The 16,478-nt window shown below is 41.2% G+C and overlaps 1 protein-coding gene across 18 annotated transcripts in view; it reads left to right on the top strand.

Moving 5' to 3' along the window:
• The window catches only part of Erc2 (ELKS/RAB6-interacting/CAST family member 2), a 1,008,017-nt gene that overhangs the window by 812,960 nt on the left and 178,579 nt on the right, over window positions 1–16,478 (top strand). For 4 of the 18 annotated variants that reach the window (XR_011371144.1, XM_070018491.1, XM_070018493.1 and 1 more), the window contains one exon: window positions 15,449–15,514. The exons of the other annotated variants lie outside the window; for them this stretch is intronic. Coding sequence is in view for 3 of the 4 variants with exons in the window: in XM_070018491.1 (XP_069874592.1) it covers window positions 15,449–15,475 (27 nt within the window). In the remaining variant the exon portion in view is untranslated. The remainder of the gene's footprint in view (window positions 1–15,448; window positions 15,515–16,478) is intronic. 18 annotated transcript variants of the gene reach the window in all.

A 16,478-nucleotide genomic window follows, 5' to 3' on the forward strand; every position in this document is an offset into this window, starting at 1 on the left:
ACTAATATCCCAGAGAAGTTAAGATTCAGTCTTAAAGATGTTTTGCCAGAAGTACAACTCCAGGGGGAGCTATTTATATAGAACATAGTATTAGAAGCTTGACCCTTGTGCTCTAAAGCATTTGCCCTCAGACTCCAACACTGTGTAAGTTGTCCTTGTAGGACATCTGGATTTCCGAAGCTACGTGTGGAAAGGCACCAGGTCATTATTTTTAGCTCTTAAAAATGGCTTTTAAATTTGAGATCTGAAAGTGGAGAGAGAATGATTTTGTCTATCTGGTTTTTTTGTTTGGTTTGGTGTGTGTGTGTGTGTGTGTGTGTGTGTGTGTGTGTGTGTGTGTGTGTGTGTGTGTGTGCGATTTTTAGCTCTTAAAAATGGCTTTTAATTTTGAGATCTGAAAGTGGAGAGAGAATGATTTTGTCTATCTGGGTTTTTTGTTTGGTTTGGGGTGTGTGTGTGTGTGTGTGTGTGTGTGTGTGTGTGTGTGTGTGTGTGTGTGTGTGTGTGTGTGTGTGTGTGTGTGTGTGTGTGTGTGTGTGTGTGTGTGTGTGTGTGTGTGTGTGTGTGTGCGCGCGCGCGCTGGTCCTAGGGCTTGAACTCAAGGCCGGGGTGCTATCCCTGAGATACTATTTCTTAAGGTTAGCACTCTACCACTTGAGTCAAAGCTCCACTTCCAGCTTTTTTGGTAGTGCTTAGAAATAGGACTTTACTGCTGGGGCTTCAAACTGTGGTTAGTGAGTACCAGCTCCCAGTTTCATTTGTTTTTATGTATCCTGTGCTTACTAGCACTACTTCCCACTCACACTCAACTGCCTCAGCAGACCTGATATCCTATAATGCTAACTGAATCTCTTGACTCTCATTTAGTCTCTGCCCTTTGGCATACTTTGCTTTTTGGCACTCTTCCATGAAGAGTCAGGATGAGGTTCTACTGGTGAGAAACCTGCAGACTTCCTTGGCTTTTCCTCGGAGCCACACATGCTAGTAGGCCACCCTGGGTTTCCCTTTTCCCCCAGACAGAGCAGAGAGCACTTACAAAGCAGAAAGAAGAATTGGAAGCAAAATGAGAGGAGTCAGTCAGAAGAGAACCTGCTGAGATAACAACACACTGGCTTAGTCCCAGCACAGAGGCATGTACATACTCTTATATGTCCTGCTGGAAATGGTCACCAGATCAAATTTATCTGGCTCGTGAATGATATTGCCAGAGATCTGTAATCACAGTTAGAATATCTCACCTGCTTCGTTGGTCTACAGACACTCGAGATTGCCCCAGACAGAAATGATTGCTCAAGGGTAGGGCCCTTCCTAGAAGAGTTAGCATTCCCTGAAGAGTGTCTAGCTGAGGCATGGCACTCAGACACTGATGCAGCTTTCTTACAGCTAATATCAAGAAGATGGTGATAGTCTTCCACTTTCACGTCCTCCACTGATGTGGATACCAGAAACAAAGCATGAACGTGAAAGCAGGAAGCCTCGCCACTTCTCCAGTTTTGCCTTGAGAGGGGAAAACCTGGCTGGCATTCCTGCAGCTAGATTTTTACTCTGCAACTCAGATTCCATATGAGCCCACATTTAGAGCCTGAAGGAGAACACAACTAGCAAGATAAAACTCTTGTCTTTAGGGAGCTTGCCATCCAGTTGTAGCACAAGAATCCAGGTCTCCTCATGTCTAGTTCAATTCTTTCCTGCATCATATTGATCAGAACAAACAGATAAAATACAATTATAATTTAATTAGGGCCCATAGCTTAGGAACTTACCCTACAGAAATATATGGTACGAGTGAAATGCTCTTTGTCCTGAAGGATAATTTTTATAGTTTTAATCTGGAACCACCAAGGCTATCAGGCTTTATTGATACAGTAACCCTAATCCTAACCCTTTACATGGGAAAAGGGAAATCAAACAAGGAGCCCTACTATGACATTAAGTTGGCTCTAGTTTTGGAAATAGCTGGATCTCCTGGGCCAGATGTCCTTGGTTTCCTAGCTATAGGAGATGATTCCCTCCTCTGCACTGAAGACTTGAGGTTGAATAACCAGCAACCTAAGTATCAATATACTCAGTCCCAGAGTTCAATGGTTGTTAAAGGCTAGGAAGTTTTTTTCCAATTGATTACAGACTCTATAATCAGTATACACTAATCAAGGTATAATCTATGTATAATAATACCTGTAATAGAGCTACTTCCTAGGAGACAATGAAATTCTCTATCAGCATGAGATTGCACAAGGGTCTTTACAGTAGATTCAGATGGAATTTCACCAAATGACTGTAATGTCCCTAAGTTAGGTGAGCTGATGTAAAGGAGAAAAATCTCCTCAGGATTCCCAGCTCCCTTCCTGTGACTCTTCCAGCCCAGGCCTTCCCTCAGGGTTGGCCAACATCCTCTGAAGGAAGGAAGGGAAGGAAGAAAGGCAGTAAAATATTCATGTTGCCTTTTGAGCTTTATTAAGAAATCAAACTCATGGAATGAGGAACTATGAAAAAAATCAGCCACTTTGCTATGTTTCCAGAGAAACTTTTTTTTTCCTTAGGAAATTCAAGTATTGCCAGGCACTTACAGAATTATGTTTTTTCCATTTCTTTTTCTGTCCTTTTTTTTTTTTACTATGATTTTTATTTCTCCTCGAGAAAAGCTGTATCCAAGTATTATTAAGTCCACACTAGCATTTCCCAAAGTAACTGCAGGAACATTAGTCCCAGGAGGGAAATCTTGATACAAAGATTCAGGGGACAAAGAATTTGGGGAACAGTGCTGCATATTTTAACTCTATCTTCAAGCATCCTGCTGCAATTAGCAGATCAAAGGATCTGAAAAGTCATATAAGAAAGAAAGCTCTCCAATTTTATTTAATCCAGCATTTCCCAGGCTTATTTGATCATGGATTATTATTTTTCTTTTCTAGTAACATCTGTGCTTTGCAAACTGGTGTTCTCAGAGTATCAGGTGAAAACAGGGACTACCTAGTTTAAAACAAGACTGATTGAATCACAGTTTCCTGCAGTGTTTTTCATCAAGAGGTAGGGTTTTTAGGCAGTCCTTTTGCCCAGTGCTTTGCATAACAGAAAATAGAAGTGTTTCTTTCATACATAGTGTGGAATACGTTCATAAGGCTACAACAGCTGAGAGAAGTGAATCAAGCCATCCAGAACTTGGTAGATACCAAGTAAGGCCACTGATAAGGATGAGAACATGGGAAAATCAAGGGCAGTCATAAAGGATAGCCCATCAGGGATTACAAAAGCATATGAAGAAGGGATGGGGAGGATTTGGAAAAGTTGTCGGAGAAGCCAGTGCAGGGTTGTAGTCTGACACTCTATCCCCCTCCCTGAGAAAGGAGCAGTTACTAGCTAGAGGCCTCTAACACTAGCAGAACATCCAGACAAATCCTAGTTATGACTTAGCAAACACTTCAAATTAGGTGTCACAAGGATAGACAACAATATTTCCCATGACACAATAAAGGCCAGCATAAATGGGAAACATATAGGCGATAATACTAGCCTATATGATTTTATTGAGGATAACAGCATGGATTCTTTTGTTTTAAAGCAGGGCCTGATACATGCTGTACCTAGTGCTCCAGCCCTATTTGCTTTGAGGTTTGTTTTGTTGCTTATTTGTCTGTCTGTTTCATATAGGACCTCATGCGTTTTACCCAGAGATGACCTCAGAGTGGGATTTTCCTACCTATGCCTCCTGCATGGTTGGGATTACAGGCATGACCATCATACCAAGCTTATTTGTTTGGAAAGGGTCTTGCTAACCTTTTTCCCCAGGCTGGCCTCAAACCATTATCCTTCCCCACCTCTGTCTCCCATGTAGCACTATGCTCTCCCATGTAGCACTATGGCTCAAGATTGACTTTTTACAAAGCCAAGTAGAAACTCAGCTTCTTCTAAATGCCCTCTCATCTGTCATTATCAGTATCATCTGTCTTTTCCTTTAGATTTTTATCCTTCTGATATCCACTGATATACTATGAAGCATATCAGTGATACCAAGCCTTTCTATTTTCCTTTGTGTAGGCACCATACACGTTTCATTGCCCTAAGAAAGGTCATATTTAGTAAATTCTTTCCACTGGTTCCAGGTGTGATCTAGTCCAGCAAGAAGAAAGCTTAGTGTAAGAGTGAGCTCATGCTCCCTTGAAGCACCACCAGACCAGTCCAAACTGTTCCATATGCCTTTAGAAGTCAGATTTCTATTCTGGGTATTTGGCTGAGTTGTTAAGGGCCAAGATCTCCAGCCTCACCTGTTTTGCTGGTCCACGGGCCTCTGTACACACAATGGCCTGAGCAACTGAGGGACCTAGATCTAAATGTAGGATGTAGCACTTGGCCACGATCCACCATCCATTCAGCCAAGGTGTGTAGGAGTGCTTTCAGATAGTGACTGTCTCATGGCAGACGGTGAAGTTTTCCACTTTGCATTCTTCACTTGAAGGAGTCTGCTCTGAAGATCTAGCCCTAGAAAACTGATCTCACAAATATAGATATTGCTGATCTACTTTGCAGCTTCCAGAAACTCTGCAGATAGAAATAAGGATCACTGGCAACTTTCTCTGTTACTGTGTGGTCCCAGTGTGTCTTGGCTCTCAGCCAAGATGTGAGTTCTGTCACATTTCAGAATACTGAATTTCCACTTCTATTTTCTGCTGAAAATTCCACAATATTCTGCTCAGGGCCAGTGTAATCTTGCCTTGAGCCATCAAATAACTTGATCACCAAAGAACTGAGACCTACATTTGGTCTTCTATTCAAAGTGAAGATCGGCAGACAGTTACACAGATGATATTTCAGTATACAATAAAGTGATCTCAGTGACCCGTCACAATGTTTATTTATTTCTGTGAATTGTTTTTACATGTAGGTTGATGGGTACACAGAAAAGCAAACCTATGATCTACTTCAAAGAGGCTGCTGCACTCTCAGCATGATTTTTGGGATTCCTGGTTCCAAAACATGCCTTCTTCCCCCTCTTTTTATTGAATAAAGAGCCTTAAGGTTTAGTAATCTCAGGAGCTGAAAGTAGTGTTCCTGCCCCCACACCCTCCCAGCTCTCCATACCACACACCCCTGAGGCTTCGGTACCTGATCCTAGATGATATCCTGTAGTTTATTTCCATGGGAGAGGGATTTCTAGCCATCCCTAAAAGTAATCCCTCAATGATCTCATGGTTGGGAGTAGTGGACATCTCCAAGCCCTTTGTTCTTTCTGGTTCCAGATCTGTCAGATAAAATCCATCTGCTTTTCTCCTATATTTTGTATTCAGTTGATAAGGATTTGGTAGAGTTCCTGAATCCATGTAGAGACAGTATCCCCAGCTGCCCCTCTCGGGGACCTATGACTTCTCTGAAATAAATCAGGAAATTGCATTCATTCATTCATTCATTGTGTGTATGTGTGTGTGTGTGTGTGCTAGTACTGGGGCTTAAACTGAGGACCTCGTGCCCTGGCTTGGTTTTTTCAATCAAGGCTGGTGCTCTACCACTTGAGCCACATACTTCCACTTCTGGCTTTTGCTGGTTAATTACAGATTAGTCACCCAGATTTGTCTTCCCAGGCTGGCTTCAAACCTTATCCTCAGATCTTAGCCTCCTGAGTAGCTGCTGGTGTCAGCTCTATCAGGAGATTCTAGAGTTCTCCTTTACCCCCAGCCCTTTTACCAGAGGCTGCATGGGGTCGGTGATTGGTTCTGAGCTTTCTTGCACTGTCGCCAGCAGATGAATCCTAGCAGAGGACAAGTTGACATGCTCCATTGCCCTCAGAAGATAGATTCTATATGTAGAGTTGTTATTCCTAGCTTTTGCTTAGGGAAGAAAAAAATTTATTTTAATGTTTTGAGGTTAAATGAATGTGGGACAAATGTATACAAGTGTCATGTGTGTATATATGTATGTATCACGATATGTCAGATGAGTTGAGCACTTTCCCACATATGGAAGAATTTCATAAGACCATGTTTAACTAGGAATTTCTCTCAACTTCCCTTGAGTACATGTTTGAATATATATTATATGTGTGTGCATGTACATATACATACATATGCATGTGAATGTAAATGTTTTTGTTTCCTATGTACTGTATGTCAGAACTTACCAAAGTATAATTTCAGAACAGTCAAAACAAAAAAGTAATTTCTAGTCTCCCACAACTATAAACTACGAAGCAAAGTTATATGTCTTAGGCTTTAAACACTAGTTTCTATCCAAGCTATTATGTCTAAAGATTTCCTCACTAAGAGTTGGTATATTTTCCTTTCTTTTCTCCTTCCTGCCTACCTTCTTTTCCTGTTTTGAGATTGAAAATTTAATTTCAAGGCCCACTTCCTGAAAGAAGCCTTAAGTTTTGGCTTCCTGTAGGTATGAAGACTTTGAATTTAACAGCCCATAAAGAACACTCTTGTTGGTGCTGGTGTTTATTGGTTGGGGGAAGGGTTCAGAGATGATCCCCATTGCCCCTCCTGGGTCAAGTCTCCTCAGAACTGGCGTCAGTGCCATCCTGGCCAGCATTTGGGAGTAAATTCTGAGCCACCTGTCACCTTACCACATTTCTTTGGCCACAAATGTATTTAAACACTAGATTTAAAACTCAGCAGGTGATGCAGAAATACCCCCCCCCAAAAAAAAACCAAAGCCACTCAGATGTGAGCCAGATGGCCCATGTGATTTCTCACCATTGGGAAATAAAGATGGCAGTTTATTTGTGTACTTGTTTTTAAGTGCAGATACTCTTGAATGACCCTCTGTGAAGCGACAGGTAAAGAAGGAAATGAGGACAAATGTCTAAACTGCTGTTGTGGGAGGTGTTTAACTGCCTCCTTCCTCCCCCAGCAGTTACCTGCTCGCCCAACCATCACAGGCTGCAGGAGAGGAAGGGAGGCAGGGAGCAGCGGTTGGGAAGCTGGCTTGGCAGATGAGCAGGTTACAGCCAAAGCTCTTTAATCTGGGTGTGATCTTAATTCCTTCCACGTAAGCACTTAGGGCATAAGGTGATAACACCCTACAGGGGGGGAGGGTCTTCCTTTATAAGCAGAGGGGGGGGGGGGGGAGGGTGAGACCGGAGCTGCTTTGTGCATTTAGCATCCTCTGGTTAGAAAGGAATTCCTACTTAAAGGAGACGAGACTCAAAGAATTCAGTCTTACCCTATTTAGGGTAAAGTGTTTTTTTTCCCCTCTTTCCCTGATTTGTCTTACGTTTTACACATTGTTTATAGTATTAGGGTTTTGTTAAGAGATTTGTGGCAGTGTCTTTGGAGTCAATAGGGGTTTGCAGACACAGCCTGTACTCCTCAGCTTGTAGGTGGAAGGCATCTTGGCAACATCTGAGGCTTGATTCCTTTTCAACTCCCTGTTAATCCAGTCACATTTGTCTGACAGGCAGCACTTGGGCTCTCCCATTGAAAAGGGGTGGCCAACCTTGAAATGTTAGGAAACAGTGAAATCCATTTTATATTACTAAACAGAATTGCTTCTCACTCCTTGCTCCCTGATTTCTTCCCCCCTCCCCTCTCCTCTCTCTCACACTCTCTGTCTTTCTCTCTCCCCCTCCCTACTTCCCTCTCTCAAGATGATCTTGCTTTACTTATACTCTCCAGGCAATTAGAGTGCTCCAGGATAAGGCAAGAAGAGAGAAAAAGGAATGGAGAGCATCTGTCTGACATGCACTACATACACATACAAATTCTCTTATTTCAGAAGTCCACCCTGTTTGCAGAACAGTGGCACTTTAACAATTCTGGTTTGAAAAAAATCTGTCTATGAATGATCTAGATAAACTCTAGTTTCCAACATCCCAGAGATGTTAAACTGTTTAAGAATGGTTTTATTCATATCGGATTACCTTCATACATCTCTGATTGCCTTTGACATTACAGTAATATCCAATAACTTGTAGCAATGACTATATCGTAAGAAACTCTTGAATGCTACCAAAGGAATGATGTTATCCTGTTATGTCTGTAAAAGTCCTTTAATTCTCACAGCAACTCTGTGAAATATCACGCCTAACAGAAAGGTCCCCTTTTTTTCTTTTCTTTTCTTTCTCCTCTCCCCTGCCCCCATTTTTGGGGGGCTTGAACTCAGGGCCTGGGCACAGTCCTTTAGCTTTTTTCTTGAGGCTGTCATTCTACCACTTGAGCCACAGCACAGCTGTCTTGTGGCATTTTGGTGGCCAATTGAAGATAAGAGTCTCACAAGTCTGCTGAGGCTTGCTTTGAACTGCAGTCCTCAGACCTCAGCCTCCTGAGTAGCTAGGATTATAGGTGTGACCCACCAGCACCTAATTCCTTTTTTTTTTTTTAAGCAACTGAGGAAGTGAAGAATAGAATGGCTAGGAAATTTGGTTGCCTACCAATCAGGATATAGTAAAACCAGAATCATGTTAAAAACACAATTTTCACTGTGTTTAACAAAGCCAAGTGTTAATGACTGATGGATAAAGGAGTAAAAATAAGGCCTGTCTTCACTCCTACCTCTTTTTATGGTTATCTGGCAGTGGCTCAGCTTTTAGCAGATGTTGACTTAGAGCTTCCAAACAATAGTGTTGGCCAACATAGAGCCTTCCCGCAGTTTTATTGTCAGCTGGGTATCTTGTATCCTTCAGCTGAGATAACTAGCACTCTGTAGCAGAGACTGGTTTGTTGGGATTTCTTCTGCCTGATGGAAATGTAAAATTACTTTTCTTAAGCTACCCCATAATGATTGTGCTTGATGAGCTAGAAATGAAGGAAAAGGTCTTCTGTGACATTTTAAACAGCTTGGCAAAGGGGTTTCAGTTAGCTATGTGCTTCAATGTGTTCTTGCTGAGAAGAACTGACCCAGGCTGCATAGGTTATCCAGTGTTGGCCTCTCCCCTTCAAGACACCACAGTATGTTTCTTAGAGTATGGATAATACCAGCATTTCCCACTCGGCCAGTGAAGTCTCAGTTTTGAATGTTTGGGTTAGAAGACTCAACCAGAGATGTGACTGGTGCAGTGGCAGGTGTAAGACATGGACAGACATGGTAGTGCACCCCTGGGAGGAGGATCATGGTCCAAGGCTGACCTTGACAAAAAAAACCCCACTAAAAGTACAGGAGACATGGCTCAAGTGGTAGAGAACCTGAGTCTAAGTGCCAGTATCTCAAAAAACAAAACAACATAGAAAAAAAGAAAAGGAAAAGATCATTTTGAGGAAAGGAGACAGGCAACATGATCTTGGCAATGCTAAACAGCTCTAGAATCCAGGAAACATTCTCTTTTGGAAGAGTTCAATCACTCATAAGAAGAATTTAGCCTTCCAGAGTTACTCATCTAGAAATATTTGTGAAGCTTCCATGTGGAATGGTATGCAAGAAGAATGGTGTGCTGCCTTTCCCCTTAACGTTTTGAGGGGGACTGCTGATATGCCCCCCCCCCCCCGTGAACAGCTCTCAACCTGTAAGGACCTTCTTCTCCTAAAAGCCAGAGGGACCCAGTCCAGGTTGTAGATTATCTCCAACCAAGATCTTTACCAGCTGTGAAGAGGGCAGTACAGAATAGCCCAGAGCTGATCAAAGCAGAACCAATGAACACTGGGCAGAGCCTAAGTGAGCTGCTTTTATGATGTCAGCTCATATGACAGAATCAGAAGAATGTAATATTGTGGGCAGACAGACTAGGATTTGATCTGGGCTCCATATGCTTGGCCAAGTTTCCTATGGCAAACTATCTGACCTCCCTCCCTGCCCTGTTCTACACAAAGAGTCCATCAGCACTTGTGTTTTGAGGCCATATTGAGATTTAGTGGATATAGAATACTCTCTGTGGTTGCATATCTGTGGCTCATACTTGCAATCCTAGCTACTCAGGAGGCTGAGATCTAAGGATTGTGGTTCAAAGCTAGCACAGTCAACAAAATCTATGAGACTCTTATCTTCAATTACCACCAAAAAGTCAGAAGTGGAGTTGTGGCACAAGGGGCAGAGTACTAGCCTTGAGAAAAATAGCTCAGGAACAGCACCCAGGCCATCTGTTCAACCCCCAGTGCTGGTACAAAAAAAAAAAAAAAAAAGGCTTGGCTTATCAGCACTCTTTCTAACCAAGAATAGTTACTACTAAGTGTAGTGGCACTTTTGGCCTATGGTAGAAATAAGTTGACATTTTCAATTAAAGAGAGCAGAAAGCAGATGTCCAAACCTAACTAGTACTGTCCTGTTCTTTGGGGAACATATTTGCTAATGGGACCTCACAGGCTATAACAAATACAAATCACATAAGAGTACAGGAGCTCACAGTCATATCTGACCCATTACCTGAGCAGAGATATTCATGGCCTAAGCATTGCAAGAGGCAGAGGAGATGAAAGACACAAAGTGAGCAGCCTCTAGAGGGGAAGTTTAGACTGGAACCTGGAAGAAGCTCAGTGCCCTGAAGAGAAACACCTTTTCTTTCTCTATTATTTCTTTTTTAGTGTCCATGCCTAGCCTTTCCCAGCTCTGGCCAACCCTAAAGCTAGACATTTTAAGAGGGTTTGCTATGCTTAACCCAAGTTCAAGGAACAATATTTTTCCCACATTGTGGCCCTGCTATTGTGACTTGAACAGCCAAGATATGCAGCAAGATAGGGCATGAAGTTTCAGAGAATCCATGAAATGAAGTAGGGATGGGTATGGGTCTGGAATTGTCTATACTAGCAGGATTGTCTTAGGGAAGCCAGGTTGAACTCCCTGGTACAGACAGTAGCTAAGTTTCTATCGAAGCCACGGGAAAAACGGAAACAACCCTTCCATGATTTCATATTCCTTTCTAGGTAGGATAAGTTGGAGTAAAGTTTAAACCAATAAGGCATCCATGGAGGACTTCGTCTTCTAGTTTCAAGGAAAATAAAGCATTCTGTCAATTCAAAGAGAATTGCAGGTGCAACCAATGAGGGGCTCAAGTTTGCCTGTTGCTATACATAATATTTCAAATAGATAGCAGTTATGTGTTTCCCCTGGACTGTTTATCATGTCAGCTTACAAACTTCCCATTTAGAGCTTCACTGCAGAGGCTAATAAATGGCCCACACAACAGCAAGTCCCTTGTCTAGTGACTTCATTCCTTTGCTTCTAGATCTTGTCATCAACCCAGCCACTATGAGCAGCCCATCCAGTGTGAAATTTTGTTTTATCTCAGTATTTAGAGAATTCCATTACTAGGGAGCTATGGGGGATCCCGGGAACTGCAGGGTTTAGCCTGAGGCTGTTGGAAGATTATAATAGCCCCCAATCCCCTCCCCGGCTTCTACTTTAGGCCTTGCTGTTTTGTGGTGTCTCTGCTCAGGGCTTCAGTCTACCCTGGATGTTCCCAGCCTCAGATGCTGGACAAAAGCACACAGATGACTAATGGACTAGAGGCTTCTTCCCATCCAGATATTTTGGCAACTTCTGGCAGAACAACCACTCACAAAGGAAACACAAGGGATCAAATACCAGGCAGCATCCAGAAAAACCCCTGCAGAGTAAATTTGGAAACAGAATAACAACGAAAAGAAACAGACTCTCCCAGCCTTCATAGATGCATTTTAAAACTCCAAGTATTTCCAAATAACCTCTCATGAAGTGACATTTCTTGGTGTTTTGCTTTTTCTCCTTAGAGTCACATTTCTCTGAGGTAAGGTGGCTGACCAAACTAAAATGTTCATACAGAGGAGTATAGCTACGAATCTTCAGGAGACTCAGAACAACCTCTGATCACCTCCTATACTTTTGCTTTTTTATTTACTTATTTATTTTTTTGGTGCCAGTACTGGGGCTTGAACTCGGGGTCTTGCACTCTTTCTTGACTTTTTTCCTTATGGCTGGCACTCTACTACTTAAACCACACTTCCACTCTGGCATTTTGTTGGCTAATTGGAGAGTCTCATAGACTTTCCTGCTTGGGCTGGCTTTGAACCATGGTCCTCAGATAGGAGCCTCCTGTGTAGCTAGGATTACAGGTGTGAGCCACCGGTGCTTGGCCACTTTTGTTTTTTATTCTCCAAGTAGACAACTCACTTTGACACAAATCACTTGGTGATGACGGTCGTTCATGTTATGCTTTGAAGGCAAGAGAGACCACCACTTCCCTTTCTACTTTCTTTTAAAAACTTGTTAAACATTTTTTTTAAAAAACCAAACTTTTAAAACTGCATAATATTCTGAGTTCACGAAAGGAATTTATCCACATTTCTGCCATGTTAAATGTTAGCAAAGTTTATATTGGACTGTCATATTTCTTTACTTTATTCACCAGCATACAAGACGTCGATCTCAACATCTGGTTTTTAATAACCCTCGACATCTGGGAGCTCCTTTTTATTCCTATGGTGGATGAGGAACAGTAGTGATATTGGCAGTGTATATTTTCAAGCTACAACTCCTGTCTGTTTCAATCATAATTAATTACCGCTTTTTAATATATTTAATTTGCTAAAAGTGATTTGTATTAGACCACATTTCACTGTTAAGAAATTATGGGTAAGGCTGTGGAGGTGGCTCAGTTGTAGGAAACTTACCTAGCATGTGTGAGTCCCTGGGTTCAATCCTCAGCACTGCTCAATAAGAATAAAGAGAAGGAGTAAGGAAGAAAGTGAAAGAAATTTAGGATAGATGTATAGGAGAGCTATTTTGGTGGAAGTGATTTTGTTTGTTTTCCCTTTTTTGCTTTTCTTTCACTTAAAATTTTAGCCAGGTACTAACTCATGGAGCTACTCAGGAGGCTAAGAACCAAAAAATTGCAGTTCAAAGGGAGCCTTATTGCCAGGGCATATGGCTCAGCCTGTAATCCTAGCTACTCAGGAGGCTGAGATTTGATGATAGCGGTTCAAAGCTAGCCAGGGCAGGAGAGTGTATGAGACTCTTACTTCCAATAAACTACTAAAAAAAGTCTGAAGTAGAACTGTGGCTCAAGTGGTAGAATGCTAGCCTTGAGCAAAAGAAGCTCAGAGACAGCTCAGGCACAGAGTTCAAGCCCCAGAACCAAATAAACAATCAAACAAACAAACAAACAAAAAAACCACACGGGGCCTTATTCACAATCTGCAAGACTCCATCTCCAAAATAACCAACAAAGAGCCAGGTTGGTGGCATGGCTCAAGTGGTAGTGTATCAGCAGACCAAGCAAGTGTGTATGTGAGAAGCCCTGAGTTCAAATCCTGGAAGATAATCCTTAAATGAAGGGATTTGGAACAAACTACACATAAACATACTATTGGGTTTTAAATGCACAAGGAAATAAATTGCTTTGTAATGAAAGTTATTTTATAGCCATTGATGAGTGGTCAGCAGGAGCCACGAGCTGCAATTTACAGAAATCTTTATGTTTTGTTTTGTGACTTTGGAAAATCTTAGTGTCTTTCTGTGCCTGGAGTTTTCCTACAGCAGCAACTTTGGGGGTCAAGAACTTTATGATGAAAGCTAGGGCCTCTATCCAAAGAAATATATTTATACACGTACCCAACAGGTCTCTAGAACCCCTGAAAACCACTTATGGATGCCCTAGGGTGTCATGGCTGTAAACTTCCCTTCTTTATTAACATGAAAGGAACATCAACTTTACTTTTCTCCAGAGACAGTAAGAAAGTTCAACAAATGTAAAAATACATTTTTCCCTAAGTCATGTAAGGGAAAATGGATGTATATTGCTGGGAACAATCACTAGATTGTTCAGTAATAAATACACACTGGCAGTTTTATATAAGAAGACTCAGCTAAAATGATCAGCATATTTTAGTCTTTCCTACTTAAATATTCCTCCTACTTAAACTATCAAGTAAAAATTTATACTGAGTTGTCCAATTCATATCTATGCAAATCAGTTGATTGACTCAAATCCCTGGGGTTTCTTTTTTTTTTTTTTTTAATGGGTGCAGGTACTTTGGCTTGAGTTCAGGGCCTTGTGTTCTTGCTTGGCTTTTTTGCTTAAAGCTAACACTCTACCACTTGAGCCACAGCACCATTTCCAGATTGTTGCTGGTTAATTGGAGATACCAGTCTCATGGATTTGTCTACCTGGACTGGCTTTGAACTGTAATCCTCAGATATCAGCCTCCTAAGAAGATAGGATTACAAGCATAAGCCACCAGCACCGAGAATTATTAATCTTGTGGGCAATATATATCCCTTTATTAATCTTGTGGGCAATATATATCCCTTTGACATCTAGTGAACACTCTGAACATCTTCTCAGATCAGTAACACATAAAATATGTAGATTTGCCAAGGAAAGAAATGATGTTGCAACTCTTCTCAAAGATTAGACTTCGATATCCTTGAATAGATAAAAGCTATCTTGGCTTATTGGGCAAGACTTCATTGAACTACATGAAAGTACTATTTTCCTAAATGAAAGATGGTCAGGTATTTGCATTTTTATGATTTAACCTAGTATTATAGAAACTTAAGTAATAAGGACTCAAATGTGAGAAAGTGTTTCAAGACTTTTTTTCTGATACTAATTTCGAAAACATGGGAATGAATCATGTGAAATTCCATTGGAGATCTATTAAATAACACTGCTCTTAAATTACATTCAAGACCAGGACCTGGACCACTAAGTCTGACCCCTTTGTGTTGATCTATCCAGTGAATAGGGAAAGGTGTTCAAAACGGGATGATGAAATGATGAATATACTCCAGCAATTTTCCTGCCTACTGATCACCTCATCAAGACAGAAAAATTGCCAGAGCCATTGTGGAAACATTTTCAACAAGAATTCAGACCAAATTAGCCTCAGCTAATTTGGATAGCCTCAGCTATCCATAGTTAAATACAGTATTAAACATTTCTTCTCCATTTTACTGAATTGAACTCTCTTTCTTTTAAAGTTATTTGATTACAAATGTATAATTATTTATGCAAATGTATGATCATGTTTCTTTTATTCAGAGAGCCAAATAGACCCTGACAAAAAGAACACGTGTTTGAGCCTTTGTAAAATAGCCAATATGAATTAGCACATGGTAGAAAAGTTTATTCCACCCAAGTAGATGAAGTTTTGACTTTGTTCTTAAATTTTTCTTCAGCTTTTATTGATACTTTAAGCTTAAGAGAAATTAAGGATATTTGATTACTCTAATTACTTTTCTACTTACTTTAAGGGTTTAATCTACTCCTTAGGCATATGTAATTCATATTGCATGCTTTCCAGAAAAATAATCATCTGCTAATGCAGACTAATTTTAATCTTCTAATCCAATCTTGACAGAGTCAGAGCTGGGTGGGTAGATGTTTTGGTATGGGGTTGCCATAGATACAAAACTTGGTTTTACAATTGACAAGTTGGTGTGTGGAACTTAAGTTACTGTGGATTTAATTTTGTCTTCACTCTTTAAGATGAAAAAAAAGTGAAGATTCATGTGCCTTTCAGTGCATGTTGGTGTGACTAACCTTCTCTTCTTTCATTCTGGTGCTCCCCTCCTCTCTGTGTATCTTCTTCCCACCTCGGGCCGGCTGCAGGATGACGAGGAGGGCATATGGGCATAGCCAGGCCTGTAAACCAAAGTTCCAGTTTTGTTTTGAGGGGTGAGAAACCATCTTTTATATCATTTTTTTCTAAAGAAAATTATTGCATTTTAGTGTTGTATTGTGTGCGTGCTCCATTGTGCTGGCTGCTCTTTGTGGTTGTGCCCTGTGTTTGCTACTGTGTTCTGTGAACAGCTCAGAATTGTGTGTGTGCCTTGTACCATTCCCAAGAATCCCACCATCCTACCTCACCTCCCCATCCCACAATCACATTACTGCTCTGCCTTTTTGGGGACTGGGTTTAGCACGATTCAGATGTGTCTGTGTTATTTAAGAGGACAATTCTGTCTTTACGAGGATTCATATATACTTTTTAAGGCATGATTGTTGCACTTCTCCAGTCATAGTTTTCAGCCAACTGCTTGCTTTCACCAGATAATGCCAGTGTGATGTGACTCTTGCGTCCTTCTGGTGGTGTCAAATGTGTTGCAAGGAATACAGAATAAAACTATATATCTTCATGGAGAGCTGAGACTGTCATCTCCAAGGAGCCCATTTAATGGATTGTGCTCTCTCTTCCATGGCAATTCTGAAGAAAACAAGCATCAAGGCTTAGTCATGATGAATGGGTAACTGTAATTCCCTCAATGAATGAGAAGAGCTGTTATTAATATTAGCAGATTCCGGGGCTGGGAAGTTGGCTCAGTGGTAGAGCGCTTGCCTTGCATGCATGAGGCCCTAGGTTCGATTCCTCAGCACCACATAAGCAAAAAGAAAAAAGCTGGAAGTGGTGCTGTGGCTCAAGTGGTAGAGCGCTAGCCTTGAGCTGAAGAGCTGAGGGACAGCACCCAAGCCCAGAGGTCAGGCCCCACGACCAGACCCAAAAAAAAAAAAAAAAAAAAAAAAAAAAAATTAGCAGATCCCAGTAGTAGTATTTTATCTGTTGCTTTCTTTAAAACACGCTTCTGTAGAGCTTTGCATTATAAGTTATACACATTTCATGTTGCTCTTTGAAAAGCTAACC

Source organism: Dipodomys merriami, unplaced genomic scaffold, assembly GCF_024711535.1.
Source record: "Dipodomys merriami isolate MVZ:Mamm:240054 unplaced genomic scaffold, mDipMer1.0.p SCAF_13, whole genome shotgun sequence".
Lineage (NCBI taxonomy): Eukaryota > Metazoa > Chordata > Mammalia > Rodentia > Heteromyidae > Dipodomys > Dipodomys merriami.